Consider the following 23,235-nt stretch of genomic DNA (forward strand, 5'->3'; position numbering starts at 1 on the left):
GGCCCCGTAGCAGCTGCACCCCCTACATCTATGGTAGCTACATCTTTGGCATCTAGGGCAGGCTAACAGATATGAATGCTCTCTGGTCCGTCTTCAGGCAGACAGTGCCTCCTTCTTTTCAGAATACTGTGCCTCATCAGAGGAATATTTGACATGAGCCGAAAACAGTGAGCTGTGCAAGTGGCGCTGCTGGAGGGTGTATCACCTTTATTCTGGCTCACATTGAACCACCCATGCTGCCCATCTCCCACCTTATCTCCAGCACCCAGGGCACTGATGCGTATTTCATCTGGGTGAGGGGAGTCTAAGCCACTGGGCCCCATAGCAACGGCAGCCCCTGCACCCAATATAGTTGTGCCCCTTATTACACACTAGAACATCTGTAAACCTATTGTGAGAAAGAAAACTATCAAATAAAAACAATATTAAAAAGTCATAAAAATGTGTGTGTGTGTATTTTTTGCATTTATTATCTTAATATTACATTACAGCACATGTCCATCTAAGGTCTACTGTTTTGTGACAGCTACAAATATATTATAATTGTCACGGCTAAGACTAAGGAGCAAACAAGGGAGTTTGCTGAGGTTATGGATCGTATTCACTTTCCCCTATTGGGGTTACTACAAGCAATGACCCGACTAGTAGTATGTATTGCCATCTCTCACCAATAAAGAATCATCCATACAGTACCTTAGCTTATTAATAAAGTATTGCAATGGGGCCTGTACTTGATAAATATCCCTATATTGTACTCCCAGGATGGCATTGACCAAAAAGGAAGCACATAAAAACTAAATATGTTGATTAAATTAATACAATTATTTTCAATTGCAGGTATCCCCAAAATTACTTAAAAAAGGGCTAACTGCAGGCGCAATGGCCTCCATAACAATGTGTCATCCCTGAATACCGTAGATTTCACTGTGTCAGCTGAGTATCACTCAAAAGTGCAAAAAAAAAATAACCTTTTGCACCGTAGAGACACATGGTTACATAAGATAACTGATAAACAGAAGAGTAGTCAGAACAGGCCAAGCTCTGTACACAGGTCATCAGTAATTATGATAGAAGTAATTCATAGTAGTAGATAAGTCACTGTATATTCTAGCTGCAACTTTCAAATATGCAGCCTTCACTTCTTGAGTTCCCTTTTCCTAATCCATTATTTTTCTTTTGTAGTCTCTTATCCCAATGTGCTGCATTTCTTTTCTGAGGGCTCTTATGCCAAAATCTCTCTGGAAATTCAGTTATTACATCTCATTAAAATATACTTCCAGTGTCCCTGCTCGCAATTATCTGCATTCCTTATCCCATCTATTGCAATTGTTAAGGTGCGTACACACACGGTACAATTAAAATGGATGATATGAACGATAATGATCATATAATTTTCCTTCATAGCGTGCATTTCTGCCCACCAACGACCTGCGATGCGCGGGCATGTATGGTCGATATAGAGATCGACCATCACCCGTGCATGCAGGCCAATCTGGTCGATATCGACCAGGTTATTATATGGACCCATAGTCGTTGGTGGGTACATGGTGTGCTGGATGATTGATATCGATCGTCCAGCACACCCGGGAGATCGAACAACAATATTGTTATCGTTGTCGATCGTCCCGTCTGTACGCACCATAAATGCTCGTTTTCCCCTACCAATTGCCCCCTACTGCTAGCTGCTGTTCACAAAAACACTTGCAAATCTGCAGTGTGTTTGCATCATTTTACACAAAGTTTTAGTATTATACTTCTGAAGTAAGTCCTTTCACTCTGGAAATTAGGTATCCATGTATTTAAACTATGGAAATTATTCAGTTAAATAACCAAAAGAACAACACAGTAGTAATGTCAGATTACTACAAGGGGTTAAGATGGGTAGACATTAGACGACCTGTGTAGCCTGCCGACCCATGATGCGACGGACATATCATGCGGTCCAAACACACCACACGATCTGGTGAACAACTGCACGATATGTCGTTCACCAGTCGCACCCAAATGCATGGGATCGTTCATCAAATTGACAGATTGAGCAGCATGTACGCTTGATATGTCGATGCGATGAACGACTACGCGGGAACGCGCATTGTCCGACAGTGCGTACACACTTGATGTGGCCGATATGTCAGCCCGATCCGCTGATTCGGACAAAATTCCGTCTAAAGTGGACAGTGGTTAATTAGTATATAGACATACAGCTTGTTTGGGACAACCACCTGGCACACTTATTAATTTGGGCTTTAAAAAGATGTAGTGGGTAGATGTTCTCCATATTGCTAGGATAGGTGAGAAAATTAACTTGTACACAGAGTAGCATCTCAAGCTCTAATATACATGTCAAACCGAGAGTATATTGAATAGATAGTAGATGATAGAAAGGTTACATTAATGTCCTCTATGTTTCTACTGCTCCCCTGTGTCCTTAAACAGCAGTGAACAGAGGGGTGAGAGCACAGAGGGTTTCCAACTTTGAGAGAAAAAATAATGTGAGATGATTTTGGTGGAATGGGTATGAAGTCCCGACACCGGAGCCCGAAGGGAGAAGATCCCGACAGGGCAGGTAAGTACCCTATCCCCATCCCTCTTCCCCCCCTAAACCTAACCCTCCCTTACTTAGTGGTGCCTAACCTCCCCCGGGGGTGCCTAACCCTAAACCCCCCTTACCACTCCCTAAACCTAACCCTCCCTGGCTGGGGGGGGGTCCTAACCATAACCTCCCCCCCGAGGGTGCTGAACCCTAACCCTCCCCCCTAGGAGTGCCTAACCCTAACCTCCCCCCAAACCTAATCTCCCCAGCCTACCCGCACAGCTAATGCTTAGGGTGCCCCGAACTTACCTCGTTCGAGCTGGCGTACTTCGGCATTCCGGCGGCGGGATTAAGATAGGCGTCCGTATTTCCACGATTATATTAAGTTCCTTGTCGGGATTCCGATGTCGGTATTGAGACCGACGGCTGCCAACTACATCTCGCTTTAAGATGTACCTGACTGCAGCCCCTGGTGGGTAACCCAGCGCAGGAGAAGCAAAATCATCTCAAGGAGAGTCCAGCCTGAATATGGAGGAAGATTAATATATATTAGTATTATATCCAGCCAGGCCTTGAATAAAAGACTTTCAGGGCCTGACTGAGTCACAGGCAAAACAGCACATAGCAGTGTCACTTGGCATTTGCGGTATGTACATGAGTGCGGCCGAATGTGCAAGGACTGAGATGCCCACTTTATGCTCCCATGCACACTGGAATACCGTTTGGTGCATTCTTATATATACGACAATCAGCATATAAGAAATTGCACCGTCAAAAATTGCACCAGCCCTATGGGTGCAGTGTATCTGTGTGACCATAGCCTCCTGGCCTCAAATTACCCCACTTTTTGTTTTTACTTCTGTCTCATTTGTCATTTAAAACGAAAAAAAGTTTGTTTTTTAGAATTTTTAATTTTTTTAAAAAAAGTGCACAAATCAGCCATTTGCAGCATTTTTAAAGATCAAAATATTTTTCTTGGGGACAGTAATAAACTATATTACTGCTGACCAATACTTTTTTTTTTTTTTTTTTAGGGTACAGGCTGTTCCCCAATTGTTTTTTTTAAGATGAATACCCTTCCAAAGATACTATACACTTTTCAAGTTTCACATTTTTGCTACAGTATATGGTTCCTAAACGTAGAGTCCCTAATCCGGGTGTTCCTCTGGGGGGGCAGATGACCACGCTAGAAGCTAGACATCCTCTATAAGTGTAAGCATTGAGGTGATCTTCAGTTTCCTAGCAACCAAGGGCACTATCGGGCCACATTAGTTAATAGAATTTTAGAATGGACTTGGATTGAGGAGCAGGAGATGCGCATCCCAGCAAGCATAGCTCCATGGCTCCCCACCATATCTAAACTTTCCCACCTGACCAGCTCTCCCACTCTATATTGTAGGAAGTCCCTTCTTACCCATGTGTCTATTTCATCACTAGTCTACCCTTTAATCTTGTTTCCTTCTAGCCCTCAATTTCCCCCCGGCTCAGACACAAGAGCATTTAATTCTTGGTCAGGTGTGGAAGTTTACAGGATTGGATAGCTAGTGGAATCTAGAGCAGTGATGTCAAACTTGCGGCCCTCCAGCTGCAGTGGAACTACACATCCCAGCATGCACTGCCACAGTTTTGCTATTAGAGCATGCTAAAACTGTGCTGGGATATGTAGTCCCACAGCAGCTGGATGGCCACGAGTTTGACACCCCTGCTCTAGAGGTATACGCTCCTTTTCATCCCTGGGAGTATCCTCACACCTGAGGAATGGGGGTATTTACATGTCAGCCATTTCTGAACAATGTTAATGCTGCTATTCGTAGTGACCTTACCCCATTGAGCAATTCTGCATAAGCCCCCGTCCTCCTATACACGCTATCTCCCAGGCTTCAAGCTCTTTCTGGAGGCCCTATACCCATCTACACCTCATTTAGGGGTCTATTCATGAAGCAGAGAAGAGCCTTGTTTAGCCGAAATCAGGGCTCTTTTCTGCTTCATGCAATTCATGGAGCAAGTTACCGTGGAGAAGCGGAGTACTTTTCCAGCGGTGTACCCGCTCCATGCTTGCATCGCATCACCATACTTTTGTATGGTGAGTGCGATTACATTTTTGCTTGCTTCGCATTTGCCATACTGAGATGGTGTAAGGAGGCAGCTGAGGGGAGAAGAGTAGAGAAGACAGGCATCTCCCTGCCTTCTCCCTGTTCTCTCCGCCCCTTTCAAGGACAGGAGCCAATCAGAGAGGCCCAGGACATATGCCGGTTCTCCTCTGTCCTAATCCTGGCTGCCCCCACGCTCCCCTCCTACTCCTGCCGCTGTCTGCTGCCCCTGGGTGAGCTCACTGTGCCCACGGGGACTGCTCCCCCCGGTGGATGGCGCATGCGCAGACAGTCCCAGCTTGCAGGGATCATGATATATCTCGTAGGACCGCAGCTAAAGCCAGACCCGCAGAGGACCTGGATTCTGCACATCACTTCTTTGGACAGGTGAGTATTAATGAATGGCTACATAATGGAATCAGTATCAAATACCGATGGAAGCGATGCCGTCTGTCAGTACACTGACGATCCTTACGATCGGGATGCTGTCTGCCGGGATCCCGACGACGGCATCCCGAGTAATGTCGGGCTTTCTGCGCCGTTGTTGTCTCGGCGTTCGGGATTCTGATGCCGGGGGTTCCGGCAGACAGCATCCGGCTTGCTAACCGCATCCCCTACATAACACTACTATATTTCGCATTGATATGATGCGATATATAGTGGTAATTACTGATAGCCATTTAATTTTATACATGAATAGACACCTTAATAGTAGTTTGGGAACATGACCTTGGCAGAGAGCAAGGGATGAGAAAATGGAAAAAAAATCTTTAGCTGACTCATGCCTGTTCATAGGACATTGATATCATAAAAACTCAGTAAAAGTTGCTCTCCCGCTGGTACAGATGCCCCGACACGCTAAGAAAAAATGCATATCGGCGTCTCTGATACCTGCTGGAGATGTTCTGTGCTGTTGGGTCGCTAATTCACATATCAAATAAGCCTCAAAGATCCTAGGGGGTATATTTACTTAAGTGCAGGTTTTTACAAGTGGAGATGTTGCCCATAGCAACAAATCAGATTCTACTTAACATTTATCTAGCAGCTTATAGAAGATAAAATAACTAGTATCTGATTGGTTGCTATGGCAACATCTCCACTTCTAAAATCCCGCACCTTAGTAAATATACCCCTTGGTGAGGATGTTCCCATGGATCCTGTATTCTGGCTATTTCATCTGTTCCCTGACGATTTCTGGTTACAAAAAATCCTTGCTCAGGCAACACTGCGAATGTGGTAATCCCTGTGCGCTGGCGCTCCCCCTTTCCCCAGACCATTGTAGATTGGTTCTTTAGGATTGATTTTTATGGTTGTCCAGACCTCCTCAGCAGGAGACAATCATAAGCACTCACATGAGACCTGGTTCCGGTGTTAAAAAAAAACTGACTCGTATAAAGACATAAAAATATCTGCAGGTTTCCCAGATTGCTCAATAGCGTCACTTCCTTTTCCCAGTACATAACATACTCATACCTCCCAACATGACCCTCTCCAGGAGGGACACAATGCTCTGGTCCTGGACTTCCCTGGTAAGAGGCGGGGCTGCAGCGCAAGTTGAAAATTCAAATAGGGGAGCCACACCAACTGTCATTTCACACGCTGCCAAACATCACTGGCTGGGACTTACCAGGGAAGTCCAGGACCAGAGCATTGTGTCCCTCCTGGAGAGGGTCATGTTGGCAGGTATGTATACTGGGGTACACAGTCGCTGCAGTCTGGGGTCACAACAAGGTAGCGCTGCATGTTCTAAAAGGAACAAAATCACTAATAATGTAGTATCCCAATGATTTAATAACAATTCAATAAAACAGCGAAGTGTAGAAATGGACATTATATATATATATATATATATATATATACATATATATACACACATATAATGAACATCATTCAAATATTAGATGACGAATGAGTACATCTACTATATATAGCATATATATTATTATTATTGTTGTTTATTTATATGGCGCCACAAGTGTTCTGCAGCGCCTTACAAAGTACATAAACAAATAAGTGACCAGTGACTTACAGTACAATACAATACAATGCAGGACAAGGATAATATGGTGGCCACTGTAGCAATGTATAACACCCAAATAAGCAACACAGCATAAGCAACCAAGTGTTAGGCGCCTTAGTGTGGAGTAAAAAGTAGATGAAAATAAAGTAAGGAGAAGTACAAGAGGGTAGAGGGCCCTGCTCGCAAGAGCTTACATTCTAAAGGGGAGGGGCAGACAAACAGGTGTGACAGATGGGGTAGACAGGGAGGAAGCAGCCTGTATCAGCAAGTTAGAATAAGAACTGGAAGGCTTGATGAAGTAGTGGTTCTTGAGAGCCCATTTGAAAGATTGTAGAGAGGTGGAGAGTCAGATGGGGAGATGGAGGGAGTTCCAAAGGTGGGGAGCAGCACGGGCAAAATCTTGGAAGCGGGAGGAAATAATGGAGTTGGCATGAGGGGCGGCGTCCATTTGTTGAACAAAGAGGGTGGGCAGGAGAGTGAAGGGAGATGAGGTCAGACATGTAAAATGGGAGAGGAATGATTGAGGGCTTTGTAAGCGAGTGTTAGAACCTTGAATTGGGTTCTGAAGGGGAAGGAGAGCCAGTGAAGGGCGTGTATGAGAGGGGAGGGCAGATGTGGAGCATTTGGAGAGCAAGATTAGCCGAGCGGCAGCATTGAGGACAGACTGGAGAGGAGAGAGAGATGAGAGTTGGAGAGGCCAGATAGGAGGAGTTTACAGTAGTCCAATCTGGAGATGACCAGTGAGTGTATTAGGGTCTTAGTAGCATCTTGAGTGAGAAAGGGTCTGATCCTGGAAATATTTTTGAGATGGAAACGACAGGTCTGCGAGAGGTCCTGGATATATGGTTTGAAGGAGAGGGAGGAGTCCAGGATAACTCCAAGACAGCGCACTTTGGGGCTAGAGGAGATAGTTGTGCCATCAACTGATAAAGAAATAGTGGGAAGTGAGGTCATGTGGGAGGGCGGGAAGATGATCAGCTCAGTCTAAGACATTAAGTATAAGAAATTGCTGGGACATCCAGGAAGATATAGCAGAGAGACAGTTGGAGATACGAGTGAGGAGAGAGGGGGAGATGTCAGGGGACGGAAAGATAGATCTGAGTATTATCAACACAGAGGTGATAATGGAGGTCAAAAGAGCCGATGAGATCACCTAGAGAGGACATATAGAGGGAGAATAGGAGAGGTCCAAGAACAGAACCTTGCGGAACACCTACTGTAAGAGGAAATGGGGTGAAAGAGGAGTCATGAGAGGAGACCGGGTCAGAGAGGTAGGAAGACAGCCAGGAGAGGGCAGTGTCACGTAGACCAAGGGCGTGAAGGATTTCCAGCAGGAGAGGGTGGTTCACAGTGTCAATAGCAGCAGAGAGGTCTTGGAGGATGAGCAGAGAGTAGTGGCCTTTGGATTTGGCAGCAAGGAGGTCATTGCTGACTTTTGTGAGGGCAGTTTCAGTGGAGTGGAGAGAACGGAAGCCAGACTGAAAAGGGTCAAGGAGGGAGTGGGAGGAAAGGTGGTTATTATTATCGTTTATTTATATGGCGCCACAAGTGTTCCGCAGCGCCTTACAAGGTACATAACCAAATAGTGACCTAGAGTAAAATACAATACAATGAAGGACAAGGACATGGATAATATACATTGATACATAGGTGGTCATAACACCTATATAAGCAGCAAAGCATAGGCACCAAGTGTTAGGTGTCCTAGTGGTGAATAAGAAGTAGATGAAACTAAAGTAAGGAGAAGCACAAGAGGGTAGAGGGCCCTGCTCGCAAGAGCTTACATTCTCAAGGGGAGGGGCAGACAGATGGGCATGATACAGATGGGGAAGACAGGGAGGAGGGAGCATGTAGTAGCAAGTTATAAACAATGCACTCAAATAGTTTGGAGGCAAAAGGGAAGAGATAGATGGGTCAGTAGTTGGCAAGAGTGTTAGGATCAAGGGTAGTTTTTTTTTTTTTAAGAATGGGGGAGACATGGGCATGTTTGAATGCAGAAGGGACAGTGCCAGATGAGAGGGAGAGATTGAGGAGGTGGGCAAGATGGGAATAGGTACAAGGAGAGAGGTAGCAGAGGAGACGTGAAGGGATAGGGTCAAGGGGGAAGGTGGAAAGGAGGGGGGGGAGGACCGGAGGAGGGCCATGACATCCTCTCCAGATACAGGGGAGAAGTATGTCAGAGTAGGTAAAATGGATTGGGAGGGGAGATCCAGGAAAGGAGGAGGTGGAGTGCTGAGGGACTGGTGGGATATGATGTCCTGATGTATAGTGTTAATTTTAGATGTAAAGAAAGTAGCAAAGTCAAGGGCAGAGAACAAAGAGTGGAGGCGAGGAGGGGGTTGGGCAGAGGAGGGAGTTGAGGGTGGTGAAGAGACGTTGGGGATTTGAGGACTGGGAGTAGATGAGATACTTGAAATATGACTAGAGAGGGAAAGGGCAGGACTGTAAGATAAGAGAATACATTTGAAATGGAGAAAATATGCCTTAGAGCGTGATTCTTTCCACTGTCACTCGGCGGTTTGTGAATACTTTTGCAGGTAGCTGGTGCATTTGGAGTGCCAGGGCTGAGGTGTGGATCTGCGAGGGTGAGTAGTGATTGCCGAAGCAACACAGTCAAGAGCAGAATTAAAGGGAGGCATTGTATAGGGAAGCAGCTTGTTCAGGGGAGGAGAGAGAGAGAGAGAGAGAGAGAGAGAGAGAGAGGATAGGGGAGAGAAGTGAGTCAAGCAGGGAAGAAAAAAACCTTAGGAGGTAGAGGAGGGGGAAGTAGAAAGAGGGGGAATGGGGAAATGGAGTAATCAGAAATATAACAATGGTAAGTGAAGACCAGATCAAGCGAATGCCCACTCACATGGGAGAGTGAGGAGGTCCATTGAGAGAGACCAAATGAAGATATGAGGGTAAGGAGTTTTAGAAGCAGAGGATTCAGTGGGGATATCTATTGGAATATTGAAGCCACCTAGGATAATGGAGGGAAGGTCTGAGGAGAGAAAGTGGGTGCCAGGAAGCAAACTTGTCAAGGAATTTGGAGGGAAGGCCAGCGGGACGGTAAATGACAGCTACTCGCAGGTGTACTGGTTGGAAGAGGCGTATAGCATGAACTTCAAATGTAGATAATGTAAGGGAAGGTTCAGGAGGTATAAGTTGGTATCAGTAACCAGGGGATAGAAACACCCCAACACCACCACCATGGCGACCTCCAGGCCGAGGGGTGCGAGAGAAGGTGAGGCCTGTATAGACTGTATATTAATAAAATCACCAGCTGGGAAAATAAAAAATTACAATGAAAAAATTGTATCAACATATATCTAGTAACATTTCAGCCGGCTGATATACTGTAACCACAATTGATAAAAAAAGAATCTCCTTGACAAAACTAAGGAGAAAAACATCTCCATGTGTGCTTCCCCAGCCAATGACCTCACCGCACGTCACTGTCATTTATCAAGTGCATTTTCTAAATTGATAGCTAAGAGCTATGGGCAATGTCTCCACCTGTCCTCTTCAGAAGGTTTGATGGATCTCCCCATAAAAGAGAATAGATAACATTTTTGCAAGGAATAAGGGTTATTAGCCTCTGATCAGATGCATTCAGTGTTGCAAATACCACCCTTTGCAGGGGCTGTGGTGACTATGTGCAGGGCCGGATTAATAATGGGGCGGGTGGAGCTGCAGCTCCAAGCCCACCATGGAATTAGGCCCACAGGATCCACTGCAGACAGTACTGACAGGGAAAATAAAAATCCCTGTAAACACTGTCTGCACTGCACTGAAGCCTGACAACATGACTGTCAGTGAACTAGGATACGAATCCCGGACCTTTCACACCCTCCCCCCCCCTATGCCGCCCAAAGCCACGCCCCGAACAGACAAGCTCCGCCCCTGGCTTTCCAAAGATCTTCTCTGTGTAGTTCAAAACTCCGCCCCCATGCTCCCGAAGCTCCGCCCCCAGGTCCTGCTTAACCAACCCGGCCTGGGTCGCCCACCATAGTTGTGTCCCCCAGGTGACCAGAAGGTCGGGTTCCGACTCCCTGGGTCATCTAAAGCTCCCCCGCCTTCCTCTGCAACTGGGCTGATACAGCTGGCCCTGGAAATTATGAGGCTGAGGTGGAGCGCAGAGGCTGAGCTGCCTTGCACAGGAGGGAAGGCACCTGTCACCAGCTGAAAAACAGCATGCATAACCAGGTCAGTGTAATGCCTGCCACCTATGTATGTGTTTATCTATGTGTGTGTATGTTTGTATGTATGTATATATGTATGTATATAGTGTGTGTATGTATGTATATAGTGTGTATGTGTTTATCTACTGTATTTGTGTATGTGTATATGTGTATGTATGTATATAGTGTGTATATATATATATATATATATGTGTGTTTATGTATGTATGTGTGTATATGTATGTGTGTATATGTATATAGTGTGTGTATGTGTATATGTATGTACATAGTGTGTGTATATGTATGTATGTATATAGTGTGTGTATGTTTATCTATGTGTGTGTATGTATGTATGTATGTATATAATATATATATATATATATAAAATGTGTGTGTGTATATATATATATATATTTATATATATATATATATATATATATATATATGTGTGTATATAGTGTGTGTATGTTTGTGTGTATGTGTATATAGTGTGTGTGTATATATTATATGTTTACTTTGTGAACCTTGAAAAAAGAGTCTGGAGGATCTGAAGCGTTGGTTTCTATGCTAATATAGATCGTCTTGTGCATCAGACTTGGAGTGCTGCAGTTCTTTCTACTTTTTCTATGCATCACTGAGGGCACCCAAGCAGCTTGGTTATATAGTCAGGAGTGCCAGTTCAATAGCGAAAGGGAGAGAGAGGGAGGGGGGGGAGAGATAGAGAGAGAGAGAGGACTGCAGCTATGTTGGCCTCCTGCCACAGCCGCAGTCTCAGTGTGCCCATGATGGCACGCTGGCTGCGGTGCACACAGTATGGAGGGAGTTGGGAGTGAATGATGGGGGAGGTAGGAGGGCGCAGGGCAGTGCTGTATTATAGATATAGGGCCTGATTGATGGTCAGATGCAGGTGAGGGATACCACACAGTTTTCCAATTACTGGAAAACTGCGCGTATGCAGAACAGATTCTGCAATATCGCTCTGAGATCCTCCAAGCCGCAGCATGATTGACATGCTGTGGTGTTTGGGTGGATGGAGCGTGGGCATGCCTGGGCACCGTTGCCAGAAATGGAGACGGGTCACCCCTGTTTTCCGGGAGCACCGAGGCCAGGGTCTGTGCCTGTGGACGCATATTTTCTGGCCTCACAGGCTGCCAGCCTGAATAAGCTGGAGCTTACTTAGTCTGGCCAGTGCTGCCGCCATCGAGACCGATAGTCGCGATGGGGATCCGAGGCAGCATCTACAGACACTGCACTCAGATTGCTCATGCTGTCAGGAGGCGTTTGCTTCCTATAGACACCTACTGCAGTATACAAATATTTGCTATACAGTGTTGCACAGCCGCTTCCTTGCAGCTGCCCAATACTGTCTGACCATGATCAGGCCCATACATCTGCCAGCAGCTTCCTATCTAACTTATCCCATTTCAGGTGCCATAATCGGTGGGTGTGATGTCCCCTGTATTTTGTAGTGGTCTTTGGAGTTCTCTGTATTATATGTCACTATGTGCAGTGTTCTTTGTAGTGTATGGTGGCCACTTGGATGCTTAGTGTATTATACTGTATGGTGGGTACTGATGGTCTATATGATGGTCAGTATTATATGGCACTAACTACTCTTTACATGGCATTCACTTAATGCTCTCTGTATTATATGGCACACACTGATGCTCTCTCTATTATTTGGCACTCACTGCGATGCTCTCTGTATTATATGGCACTCACTGCGATACTCTGTATTATACGGCACTCACTGCGATGCTCTCTGTATTATATGGCACTCACTGCAATGCTCTCTGTGTTATATGGCACTCACTGCGATGCTCTCTGTGTTATACGGCACTCACTGCGATACTCTGTATTATACGGCACTCACTGCGATGCTCTCTGTATTATATGGCACTCACTGCAATACTCTGTATTATACGGCACTCACTGCGATGCTCTCTGTGTTATACGGCACTCACTGCGATACTCTGTATTATACAACACTCACTGCGATGCTCTCTGTGTTATACGGCACTCACTGCGATGCTCTCTGTGTTATACGGCACTCACTGCGATGCTCTCTGTGTTATACGGCACTCACTGCGATGCTCTCTGTGTTATACGGCACTCACTGCGATGCTCTCTCTATTATATGGCACTCACTGCGATGCTCTCTGTATTATACAGCACTCACTGCGATGCTTTCTCTATTATATGGCACTCACTGCGATGCTCTCTGTAATATATGCCAGTGTATTGCACTCTATATTATATGGAAGTCCCTGTGATGCTCTTTGAGAGATATATATATATATATATATATATATATAAACACACGTATTTTCTCTCTCTCTCTCTCTCTCTCTACTAATAAAATACATTACATAACTGGTACTGCATGATAGAAAGTTTGTATTCTACAACCCCTTCCGGGAGGAGATATTTTTATGGACACCCTGCACCCATTATAGATACGCCCCTGCCCCCACATCACTAGTCACATCACCACAGCGCTTATCAAACTCCCCTGTGGTGACACACAATAGGCCCTTCATAAATTTCAGCTCCAGGCCCATGTGGACCTTAATCTGGCACTGACTATGTGGCCTCAAGGGTGGGGACAATAGAACTAAAAGTCCAAACAAGACTTTGCTTGACATGCACCTACGTAGGATGTACCAGCAACGCTGCCTCCCAAATCTAGCCAAGGAGCCTGGCGATGATACGTCAAAGAATATTTACTTCACTTTCAAAAAGGCTATTACAAAATATGTTTGAATCTGGTCATTGTAAACTGCAGTGTTTACACAACATTTCATAAATGTCTACATAGCTTTCTAAAGAAGCAATTATTTTGGGATTTAATGAGTGTCATGCTCACAAAAAAAAAGAAAAAAAAAAAGAAAATATTTCTTACCCAATGTTGTAGGTGGAGTATTTGTAACACTGGCTGGGATGTTCTGACTTGATGGGTCTTCTAAAATAAATTAAAACAATGAAACAGGCATTATAAGTGGAATCCAAAATCTCTGTACATTTCACAGTGGACATTTCATCCACGCAATCTGTCAGGAAAATTAGGAGATCTATATTATAGCTAGCAGAAGGCATTTTAACTTTTGTTTGCCTTTGCCACACTCCTTTTTTAAGAAATATCCTCTAAAAGAGGTAGATTGGCCAAACACCCTATCTCCCGCTTTGAGTACTCAGACAATAGACCTGCGTTCTACTGGAGAGCTGTATCCATATCACACCAAATTAGAATAAATAAGGATACTCTTAAAGACACATCTTTAAAAATATGTTAAAACATTTCTGGGTAAACCTGCAGTCTACATAGGAAGAGACATTGCTATGCCTTTCCCACTTCATAAGACATGCGAGACGTCCATGTGAGATCATTTGAGATAGTAACACCCAAAACCTTAATATCACTCACCCTCTCCACGTCTACATTATTTATTCAAAGTGCGTGCAGGTGTTTTCTTCTTTAACTCCTAAAATTTATAATAACTTCTTTTGTTTTCTTATTATTAAGGGACAGATGATTATCCTGCCCTCATTTAAAAAGACATTGAAACCGGTCCTATACTTAGTTTCATCTCCATCAGTAATTCAGCTCACCACTGTGAAAATGTAAAATCATGTTAGACTCTGAAGTTGACGCACAATCATCATATCTCACAGTTAGGTAGGCCAGGCCAGCCCTTCTCTTTTAATAAAGAGTATTTGACTTTTGGCCACCAGAACATTAGACCTTAGTGATGGAACCAGAACAAGAGTGCTTCTAAAAGAGTTTTCATCACACATGACCTGGAGTCTTAACAAGACTAAAGACAACATGTTTCAAAGAAAATCCTAAATTGGGGTGTGGTATATTTTGCAGACGTTTACGATGTCAACATTTGTTGTGTCAACATGAGAATATTGACAGGTTTGTCATGTCAAGGTGTTCATAATGTCAACATTAAACAGGTTGACATTCATTAATTTTTTTACATTGATGTAATGTCATCATTGTTAAAATGTTGACACTGTGCTTTTAGTAGGATTCTATCCCCAACTCTAACCTTAACGGAAATTATTATTTATTATAGTTTAATTATATGGTGCCACAAGGGTTACACAGCACCTAACAAAGAACATAAATAAGCAAAAACAAGAAAAACAGTAACTTACAGTACAAAACAATGCAGGACAAGGACATGGGTTATAAACATTGAAGCATCAGTGGTCCTAACACTCAAAATAAGCAGCAGGGCGACATCAACTAAGGGTTCTAAGATGTTACAACTAGTTTTAAATTTATGCCATTAATTTTGGGCACACTCAGGAATCACATCTCTGACCTCTGTGTGTCAGATCTGGCCAATCACTAGTTCAAAGCATTTACTGTTTGTAACAGACAGTGTTAGAGTGTCAGGTTCACCTACCTGTGCTTTAGCATTATGTTGCCTGCCTGCTGACGTTTACTAGTGTTCTGATCCAGGCTGTTCTTGATTACCTTCTAGGGCCTGATTCAGAGATTTACGCTAAAGCAATCACAACTGTATACTGTCACGGACAGCTATTGCTAAAATATGCTAATGCCTTCCAAAGCACAGCCGAGCATAGGGATACCCACTGCTGCCTTCTCATATCCGTCCGATGGCCTGCCATAGCATAAACATCGGTGTTATCAACATATGTTGGGCAGTCACGTAGCACGTAAGACAAGTATGACCATCCACAAACATTGCAGCTCTCCTGACACGCTGAAAGCTCTCATACTCCGAAGGCAATCACAATGGCTAATTTATGTACGCCTACGAAATGGTGGTCAGACAGGTTTTTCTAACCACCCCAACATTACCGCCCCAAACGCTGACTACCTGTTACTAACTTTGAGAGTGATTCCTGTGTACGAGTGTAATTGCAATACAATCGCTGCGCATGCACAGTGCGGTGTTCATGCATGCGCAAGAGCAAACAATCGCTCGTTCTGCGAAAATATCAGTCTCTGAATCAGGCCCCTTGTCTGCTCTCTGGGCACCTTTGCAGAGGATTATGGTATTTTATATCAGGCTTATTTGAACACTCTCCTCTACACTTAAGTGTAAATTTACTAAAGTGAGAGTTTTTAGAAATGGAGATGTTATCCATAGCAACCAATCAGATTCTAGCTATTATCTTCTAGAAGGTGATAGTTAAATAAGCAGAATCTGACTGGTTGCTATGAGCAACATCTCTACTTCTGAAAACTTTCACTTTAATATATCTTTAATATACTTACTCCCAATATATCTGGTACTGACCCATGGCCAGTCTGACTACTCTCCTGCACCCATTCTAGGTACCAGCCTGTCAAACCAGGCGCTCACGCAAAGGGCCGTAACCTGCGTACTGAGCGCAGCAAAGTCTAAGTGTCATAGCAGGGGGTCCCTGGCAAAGACCACTGGTACGTTAGACTCTGTGGCTTTGTTTTGGGTAAAGCTAAACCTAGTTGGGAGCATTTATACATTTTTACTTGAGTTTGTGAGTAGGGTTACCATTGCGGGGTCGGACCTATGCCGGAATTTAGTGTCCACTGGACTGCCAGTCCATCGTATGCCGGGTGGTGCGGTGTAGCGGCGGGAAATGGGACTGGACGAGCTTGCATCTGAAAAGATTCAAGCTCGTCCAATCAAAAATTCAGGTTTTGAAATGGGCGCCTTTTGCGAGCCAGTAATGGCTCGTGGGCGGACAGCCAATCAGGACCCATCGCGGACAGCCAATTGCCGCTCCCTGCATTATGGCTCCACCCCGTCGTAGCTCCTTATATTAGGCGCTGCCGAGCGGGGCGAGTCAGTTCATCGATGGGGATAGAGAGAAGACGATCATCTGCAGGAAAGAAGAGCTCCAGAGGCGCTGGAAGACGCCGTGATCAACAACAGAAGGCAGAAGTACTGTGGCTGAGCATTGAGGACGGCGGGTGCCGGTGGTGGGCGGAGCTGAAGCTGAGGACTGGAGACAACTGCAGTGGTGGGAAGCACAAGAGCTCAACGAAGCTCCCCACTGCAGGCTCTTTCATCGTGATGGGTAGGCGTCCTTGGGCCACCTCTACTTTTATTTAATCCCTCCTAGACCTCCAGGCTTCGAGCACTAGGCCTGTGGTACATTCAGGCACTAGGCCTGTGGACAGATAGGCGGGCAATAGGCCTGGGCTCCATAGGGAGGGGGCATTAGGCTCTATAGTTTTTCATTGACCCTGTTAAGAGTGGGTGACCTGGGTGTTAGACCCAGGTCAGTTGTAGCCCCTCTAGAAGGCGGGCCTGAGTTTATAAAGTGATCTGGACATTAGGTCCAGATCACTAGGTATAGCCCCTCTGGTAGGCAGGCCTGAGTTTATAAAGTGATCTGGACACTAGGTCCAGATCACCAGGTATAGCTCCGCTGGCAGGCGGGCCTGTCCATAAAGTGATCTGGACATTAGGTCCAGATCACTAGGTGAAGTCCCTCAGATAGGCGGGCCTGAGCCACCAATAAAGTGTTCTGGGCATTAGGCCCAGATCACTAGGTGAACCTCCTCTAGGTACAGTGCGAGAGGCTGTCCGGCCTCGGCACTGGAATTGCTTCACACCCAGGCTTGGGTAAGGGAGGGTTGGTTCTTCTGAAATCAATTCTAGGAAAGCAGAATATACGGAGGTATATTCTGCGCTTCATAAGGTCACAGACAGGGCCGGCCGGCCGGGAATAGAGAAGAAACAGCTACATTGAGAGTGTCTCAGCTAGATGTGTATTGTCGCTAAATATAGTTCGCTTTGCAATATTGAAAAGCATGTTTCACTGATTTCTGTATTATAAACTATCCAGTTGCATTAGCAGTAAGGTTGTAAGGAAAATACACTACTTGCATAATTTGTTTCTAGAGAAGAACCCTCGCTCTTTGGCCAGACAATCAGGTAATCCAATTTGTTCATATTTGCATCTGTTGTTTGTTCATTAGGGTAGGTAGGTTGTTCTGTTTCTTCAACAGGGGAACAGGGGCTGACTATCAACTCGTCAAGGTGACAAGAAATCTAGTGCGAGTATCTCTCCTTGTCTGTCTGTCCCTTCATGTGAGCACCGGATAGGGGATCTCGCACAACGGTGAGAGATCCAAAAGTACTCCTGAGTGTGCGAACACTGTATAGGTGATACTGGGTAACTGAGGCCTTTTGCCAACGAGACCATTCACCCAACCGGTGAAGGTAGCAGCAATCCTTAGTATTCACTGTGCCACCAGAAAAAGGAGAGCCAGTCTTGACTATCTGTCCATTTATTCCATAGCCTCGGGCGTGTTCGAATCCAGTGTCTAACAGACGAAGAGGATCGAGATCATACTGTTATTCGGAAACGAAGTCCTAGGACCCAGACTTGGTGAAAGGGGTGAGTGCTGCCTAAAGGCGTTCATCCTCGACTTCCTACGTTTACATTTGTGCAGAGGTACTTTACAGCTGGGAGTAAAATACAGCTTCAATGTAATATTCCTGCAGTGGTTTGGGACAATGTTACTTCACACAGAAAAATAATAATAAATTATGTTTTCACATACAAAGGAACAGAATACAAATGCACTATGTGGACTATGTAAATTAAAGACAAAACACTAATTAAATTACTTTAGTTCCACTTCAAAACCTTAATACTCACGGATGCAGGAGATGTTTCCATATTTCCATTCTAATTTCATAATGTTGGTATTAAGAAAGCATATAGCCAGATTTGATGTACCAGCTTGCCTTTTGTAGCCATCTTTACATGCATACCGAAAGTGTTCATTAGCTGCGTAGGACTGATTTTCAGGAAACACAGTGTTTTCCACTGTCTTTGGGGCACTGCAAGCTAATTAATGAGAAATAAAAAAAATATATATTTTCATAATTACATAAATAGAAAAAAACCCAGCAAAATATGAAATCATAGCCTTTGCATGTTATTTGAATACAATAATACAGATTTTTTTATCTTTTTTTTGCAATGTAACAAGACTTATACAGTACAGTATACTCCTAAACAGAAGTCAAATCCGAAATACTACATAAATCCATACACACTGAGCAGTGTCCAACTAGCGATAGAAATATAAAATTTGATGGAAGAAAAGAAAATGCAGGTCCATAATCTTTTTCTGTGTTTTTGCTTTGTATATTTTTTTTCATTTTTTTTTGAGGGGGCATATGTTTGTCCCATGCATATTTGAGGTTTTTTTTTTACTGTAAGAGTCACCACCACAACTGTCTGAAGTCTATTCCATTAAGCTGTGGTGCAGTGCCCAGCTGTGTCCCCTGGAGGGTAGAGGAGCCCAGCTGAGAAAGGAGCACCCCAGAAGGAAGAAGAAGACAGTAGACGTTGCTGAAGAACCGCTGTATTCATCTTGGGAGAAGGGATCCCTCTGTAGGAAGTTGACAGCGGAGCCCCAGTCAGTAAACGGTCCACTGCATCCAGCAGAGAGACTCCAGCCTCCAGAGAGACTGGGAGAAAAAGGAAAGGGGGCAAATATGTTTATAATGTATTAAGGATGATCATGCAAAGAGAAAAATATGAGATACTGGCTAGTAGGCTACGGTGCTCAAAAACCCTTAGGTCTGCGACTTTCCATCATAATCGATCCATTTTGTAATAAACACATCTGGAGACCTGTCCTCCTCAGTATATTCACTTTCCATCATATATAGCCATTTTGTTTTAGTACAACAAAATGGCTCTCTATATGATGGAAAGTGAATATACTGTGGAGAACAGATCTCCAGTCTGTGGGGGAGCAGTGTGGCTTTATCCTGTGGGGGAGCAATGTTATTTCCTCTGTGGGGGAGCAATATGTTTTTTTCTGTGGGGGAGCAATGATCTTAATTATGTGGGGGAGCAGTGTGGTTTTATTCTGTGGGGGCACAATGTTATCTCCTCTGTGGTGAAGCAATGTGTTATTTCTCTCCTGTGGGAAAGGGGGGGAGGGGGGACTGATGGTGTGCCTTAGAACAGAAACAAGATAACAGCAGTTGGTTTTACTGTCCATTATCCTGTGGTTATGTTAATGTAATTTATTCATAAGGTAGTCTTTTTATTTGAGGCCATGCCCCTTATTACAAGACCATGCCCCTTACAGTGAGGCTACCCCCCCTTTCCGTCTGCGCACACCTCATTACAGTGAGGTCACACCCCCTTTGGCGTGCATCATTAATGTGTTGTACTTCTTGAGGGGGGGGGGGTCTGTTTCAACTGTGAAGAGAAGACTTGGAGCTGCAGGTTTGTCAGGTCGAGTGGCTGTAAGAAATCCATTGCTAAGATGGCAAAATAACAGAAAGAGGCTTGCCTGGTCTATAAAGCTACTGCAGACTGGAAGACTGTCTTATTGAACGGTGAGTCAAAATGTGAAGACTTAGGTACATTACACAGGAGTTTTGTACACTATGAAGATGGTTACTCAGTGTGTGACACCAACTCTCAAACATGGATTAGGAAAGGTGATAGTCTAGGACTCTTTTACTGGATCCAGAGTTGGCAAGCACCCTAAACCAAAAGGGCTACCACAGCATTTTGCAGTGCCATGCAATACGCCTAGTTAGTCAAAGGTTCATCCTACAGCAAGATAATGAACCAAAGAATACTTCTCAGAACCATCTTCCAGGAAAAGAAAAAGATGGTAGGCTTCAGATCATGGAATGGCCAACACAGTCTCCAGGCTCATACCCCATACTGCTGGTTTTGAATGCAACATATTTGTGGGAACTTCTTCAACAGTGTTGGGAAGAACTTTGCGAACAATGGCCCTGATTCAGAGCCGGATGCTCTTACCAGAGCGCTCGCTCTGAATCAGGGCCCACCTCCAATAATATGGAGCGTCCTCCTGGACGCTCGTATAGCTGTGGGTCACCACCCACAGCATATACGAGCGTGCAGGATGATGGTCGCGATGGTCTTGACCATCGCGGCCACTGCGAGCAGAAGCCTGCGGTTGAGTTTTTCAACCGCAGGGCCCGGAGTGATTTTGGCTCTATCAGAGCCAAAATCACTCCCACTGACATCACTAGTGATGTCAGTGGGGCCGGCTTCTGACGGTAGGCGTTCCCTTGGGAACGCCTCCGTCTGGGAGGCACGCCCCTGGCACGCCCACCAAAGGGGGCGTGCTGTCAATCAACATCGACAGCATGCCCCCTTTCATCAGACACTACGAGCAAAGGAAAGTCCTTCGCTCGTCGCGTCTCGCGCATGCGCACGACGGACCTCCCTCCGTAGTGCGCATGCGCAGTGCAGACCATCGACCCACTTGCGAGCGGACAGCCGCTCGCGAGTGGGTCTGAATCAGGCCCAATATTTGATTTTCATTGTAGAAAGAATGCCACAAGTGTGATCAGCATTATGGGCCAAATGTAATAGGTAGTCTGTTTTGGTAAATTGCGAGTTTGGTGCTAAGGGCCTGATTCAGAGCCGCTCGTAAGCGGCCTCTCGTTCGCTCCGAGCGATGTTTGCCCAACTGCGCATGCGTACGGATCGTTATACGCATGTGCGAACCAGTCAGTGCGGTCGAAATTCATGTGCTCGCAAAATAGCGAATGCCTGATAATTTGAGTGACAGAAAGAGGCGTATGTGGGTGGTAACAGGGGAAGGTGCTTGAAAACGGGGAGTGGAGATCAGAACGCAGGCGTGCTTAAAGGTCAAAACGGGCGTTTTATGGGTGTGCATAATTAATACAGCAGCGTCATTGACCACGTCACTGGGTTATTTTATAGCCAGAACTGCTCGCAAGATTGTGGTAGCAAAAACCAACCACAAGAATAGCGAGCAGTTCATACGCTGGTCAATGTACTCAATTAATCTAATAAATAGCGGACATGACGTAGGATGCGAGCGGCCAGGGGGCGTAGTTTCCAAAAAACGACCACAAGTTTTGTTCGCTCGTTCAGACCTAGAGGCGTGAACAGACCGCAAAGAGCGAAAGGTTCATTTGAATAGCCACCCCTATTTTCTGGACGAGCGAGCGCTAATTGCGTCCGGCTCTGAATCAGGCCCTAAACTCTGCAATTTTTCACAACTCTCCAATGTAATAGGGTGTCTGTTCACTAAAACTCTCATTTTTCAGAGTTACTAAAAGTCTCCATCCTCAAACTCGCATCCAGATGTTTTCACATTGAAAACAATCAACTCGCCCAATGTAATAGAGTGTCTGTTTCAGACTCGCAAAAAAAAGATTACCAAAAGTCCCCAAATAATAGACCTGCTTCAGGCTAGCGAGTACATCCTGAGCAGGTCAGATTAACACAGAAACATGCACATATCCATGAGATATGTACATGTTTCTGTGTGTACTTATGTCAAATGTTTTTAAGTAAAAAAAAAAAATGACGTGCACCCCCTCCCCAAAAGCATAACCAGCCCCGGGCTTTATAAAGCCTGTTCTGGTTCTAAAAATACAGGGGCCAAAATGCGTAGGGGGCTCCTGTATATTAAGAACCAGCACAGGGCTTTGTTGAGCTGGTCCTGGTTCTGGAAAATCAGGGGACAAAACGAGTAGGGGTCCCCTGAAAATTCCAGAACCAGCACCGAACTCTTTCTAGCGGGGGGATAATGCCACAGCCAGGGAAACCTTTCACCGGTTTCCCCGGCCAAAGCATTATCCCTGACAGCTAGTCAGTCCAGGCCGGGGATCCCTGGGGAGTTGGGTACCCCCCCAATAAAGGGGTACCCCTCTCCAGGGCACCCCCAGGCCTAGACTGATAGCCCTGGGCTATCCCCGGCACCCTAGGGCGGTGGGTGCCGGGTTGATAGTGTTAATGTAAAAATAAAGTTTGAATATTGTCTTTAGTTGTAGAACCACAAGTACCAGCAAGCCTCCCCTGCATGCTGGTATTTGGAGAACCACAAATACCAGCATGCGGGGCATTACGGGTCCGCTGGCACTAGTAGTTCCACAACTAAAGAAATACGTAAATAAACAAACATACACCGTGAATGTAAAATTTTATTAAAACATACATGCACACTCACACTTACTCACCTAGTATCCGAAGTAATCCATAGGGGTGTACCTGAAAAAAAAAATCCATACTCACCTCTCCTATGCGTACATCACGTCCACTTGTCCAAGTAGGCAATCCAGGGGTTAAAATAAAAAACGCCAAAAAACCGATCCATGCCGGACTGAGCAAAGGTATGTGTGTACACATACCTTTGCTCCGCGTAAATGACCGGGGCACACGTGTGCCCCGTCAGTGAAGGGGCCGCCAGCCAATCAGACATTGTATCATTGATGTAATCACAAGATTAACTTTAATTAATCTTGCAGCTACGATGTAGCGGTTCCCACCATAGACTTCTATGGGGATTTCTCACCATAGAAGTCTATGGGATACACAGGCTGGCCGCATTCAGCTAATCAGGGAGCTGCTCCGACGGATATGCTGCCTGATTGGCTGGCGGCCCCTTCACTGACGGAGCACATACCTTTGCTC

The 23,235-nt window shown here is 45.1% G+C and overlaps 1 protein-coding gene across 4 annotated transcripts in view; it reads right to left on the reverse strand.

Annotated features, from left to right (window-relative positions):
* The window catches only part of IL15RA (interleukin 15 receptor subunit alpha), an 87,979-nt gene that overhangs the window by 32,344 nt on the left and 32,400 nt on the right, over window positions 1–23,235 (reverse strand). For all 4 annotated transcript variants that reach the window (XM_088468904.1, XM_088468902.1, XM_088468901.1 and 1 more), the window contains 2 exons: window positions 18,439–18,630; window positions 13,706–13,765 (listed from right to left, as the gene is read on the reverse strand). In XM_088468904.1, the coding sequence (XP_088325030.1) occupies window positions 13,706–13,765; window positions 18,439–18,630 (252 nt within the window). The remainder of the gene's footprint in view (window positions 1–13,705; window positions 13,766–18,438; window positions 18,631–23,235) is intronic.

This window comes from Taudactylus pleione, unplaced genomic scaffold (assembly GCF_031769625.1).
Source record: "Taudactylus pleione unplaced genomic scaffold, aTauple2 ptg000086l, whole genome shotgun sequence".
Lineage (NCBI taxonomy): Eukaryota > Metazoa > Chordata > Amphibia > Anura > Myobatrachidae > Taudactylus > Taudactylus pleione.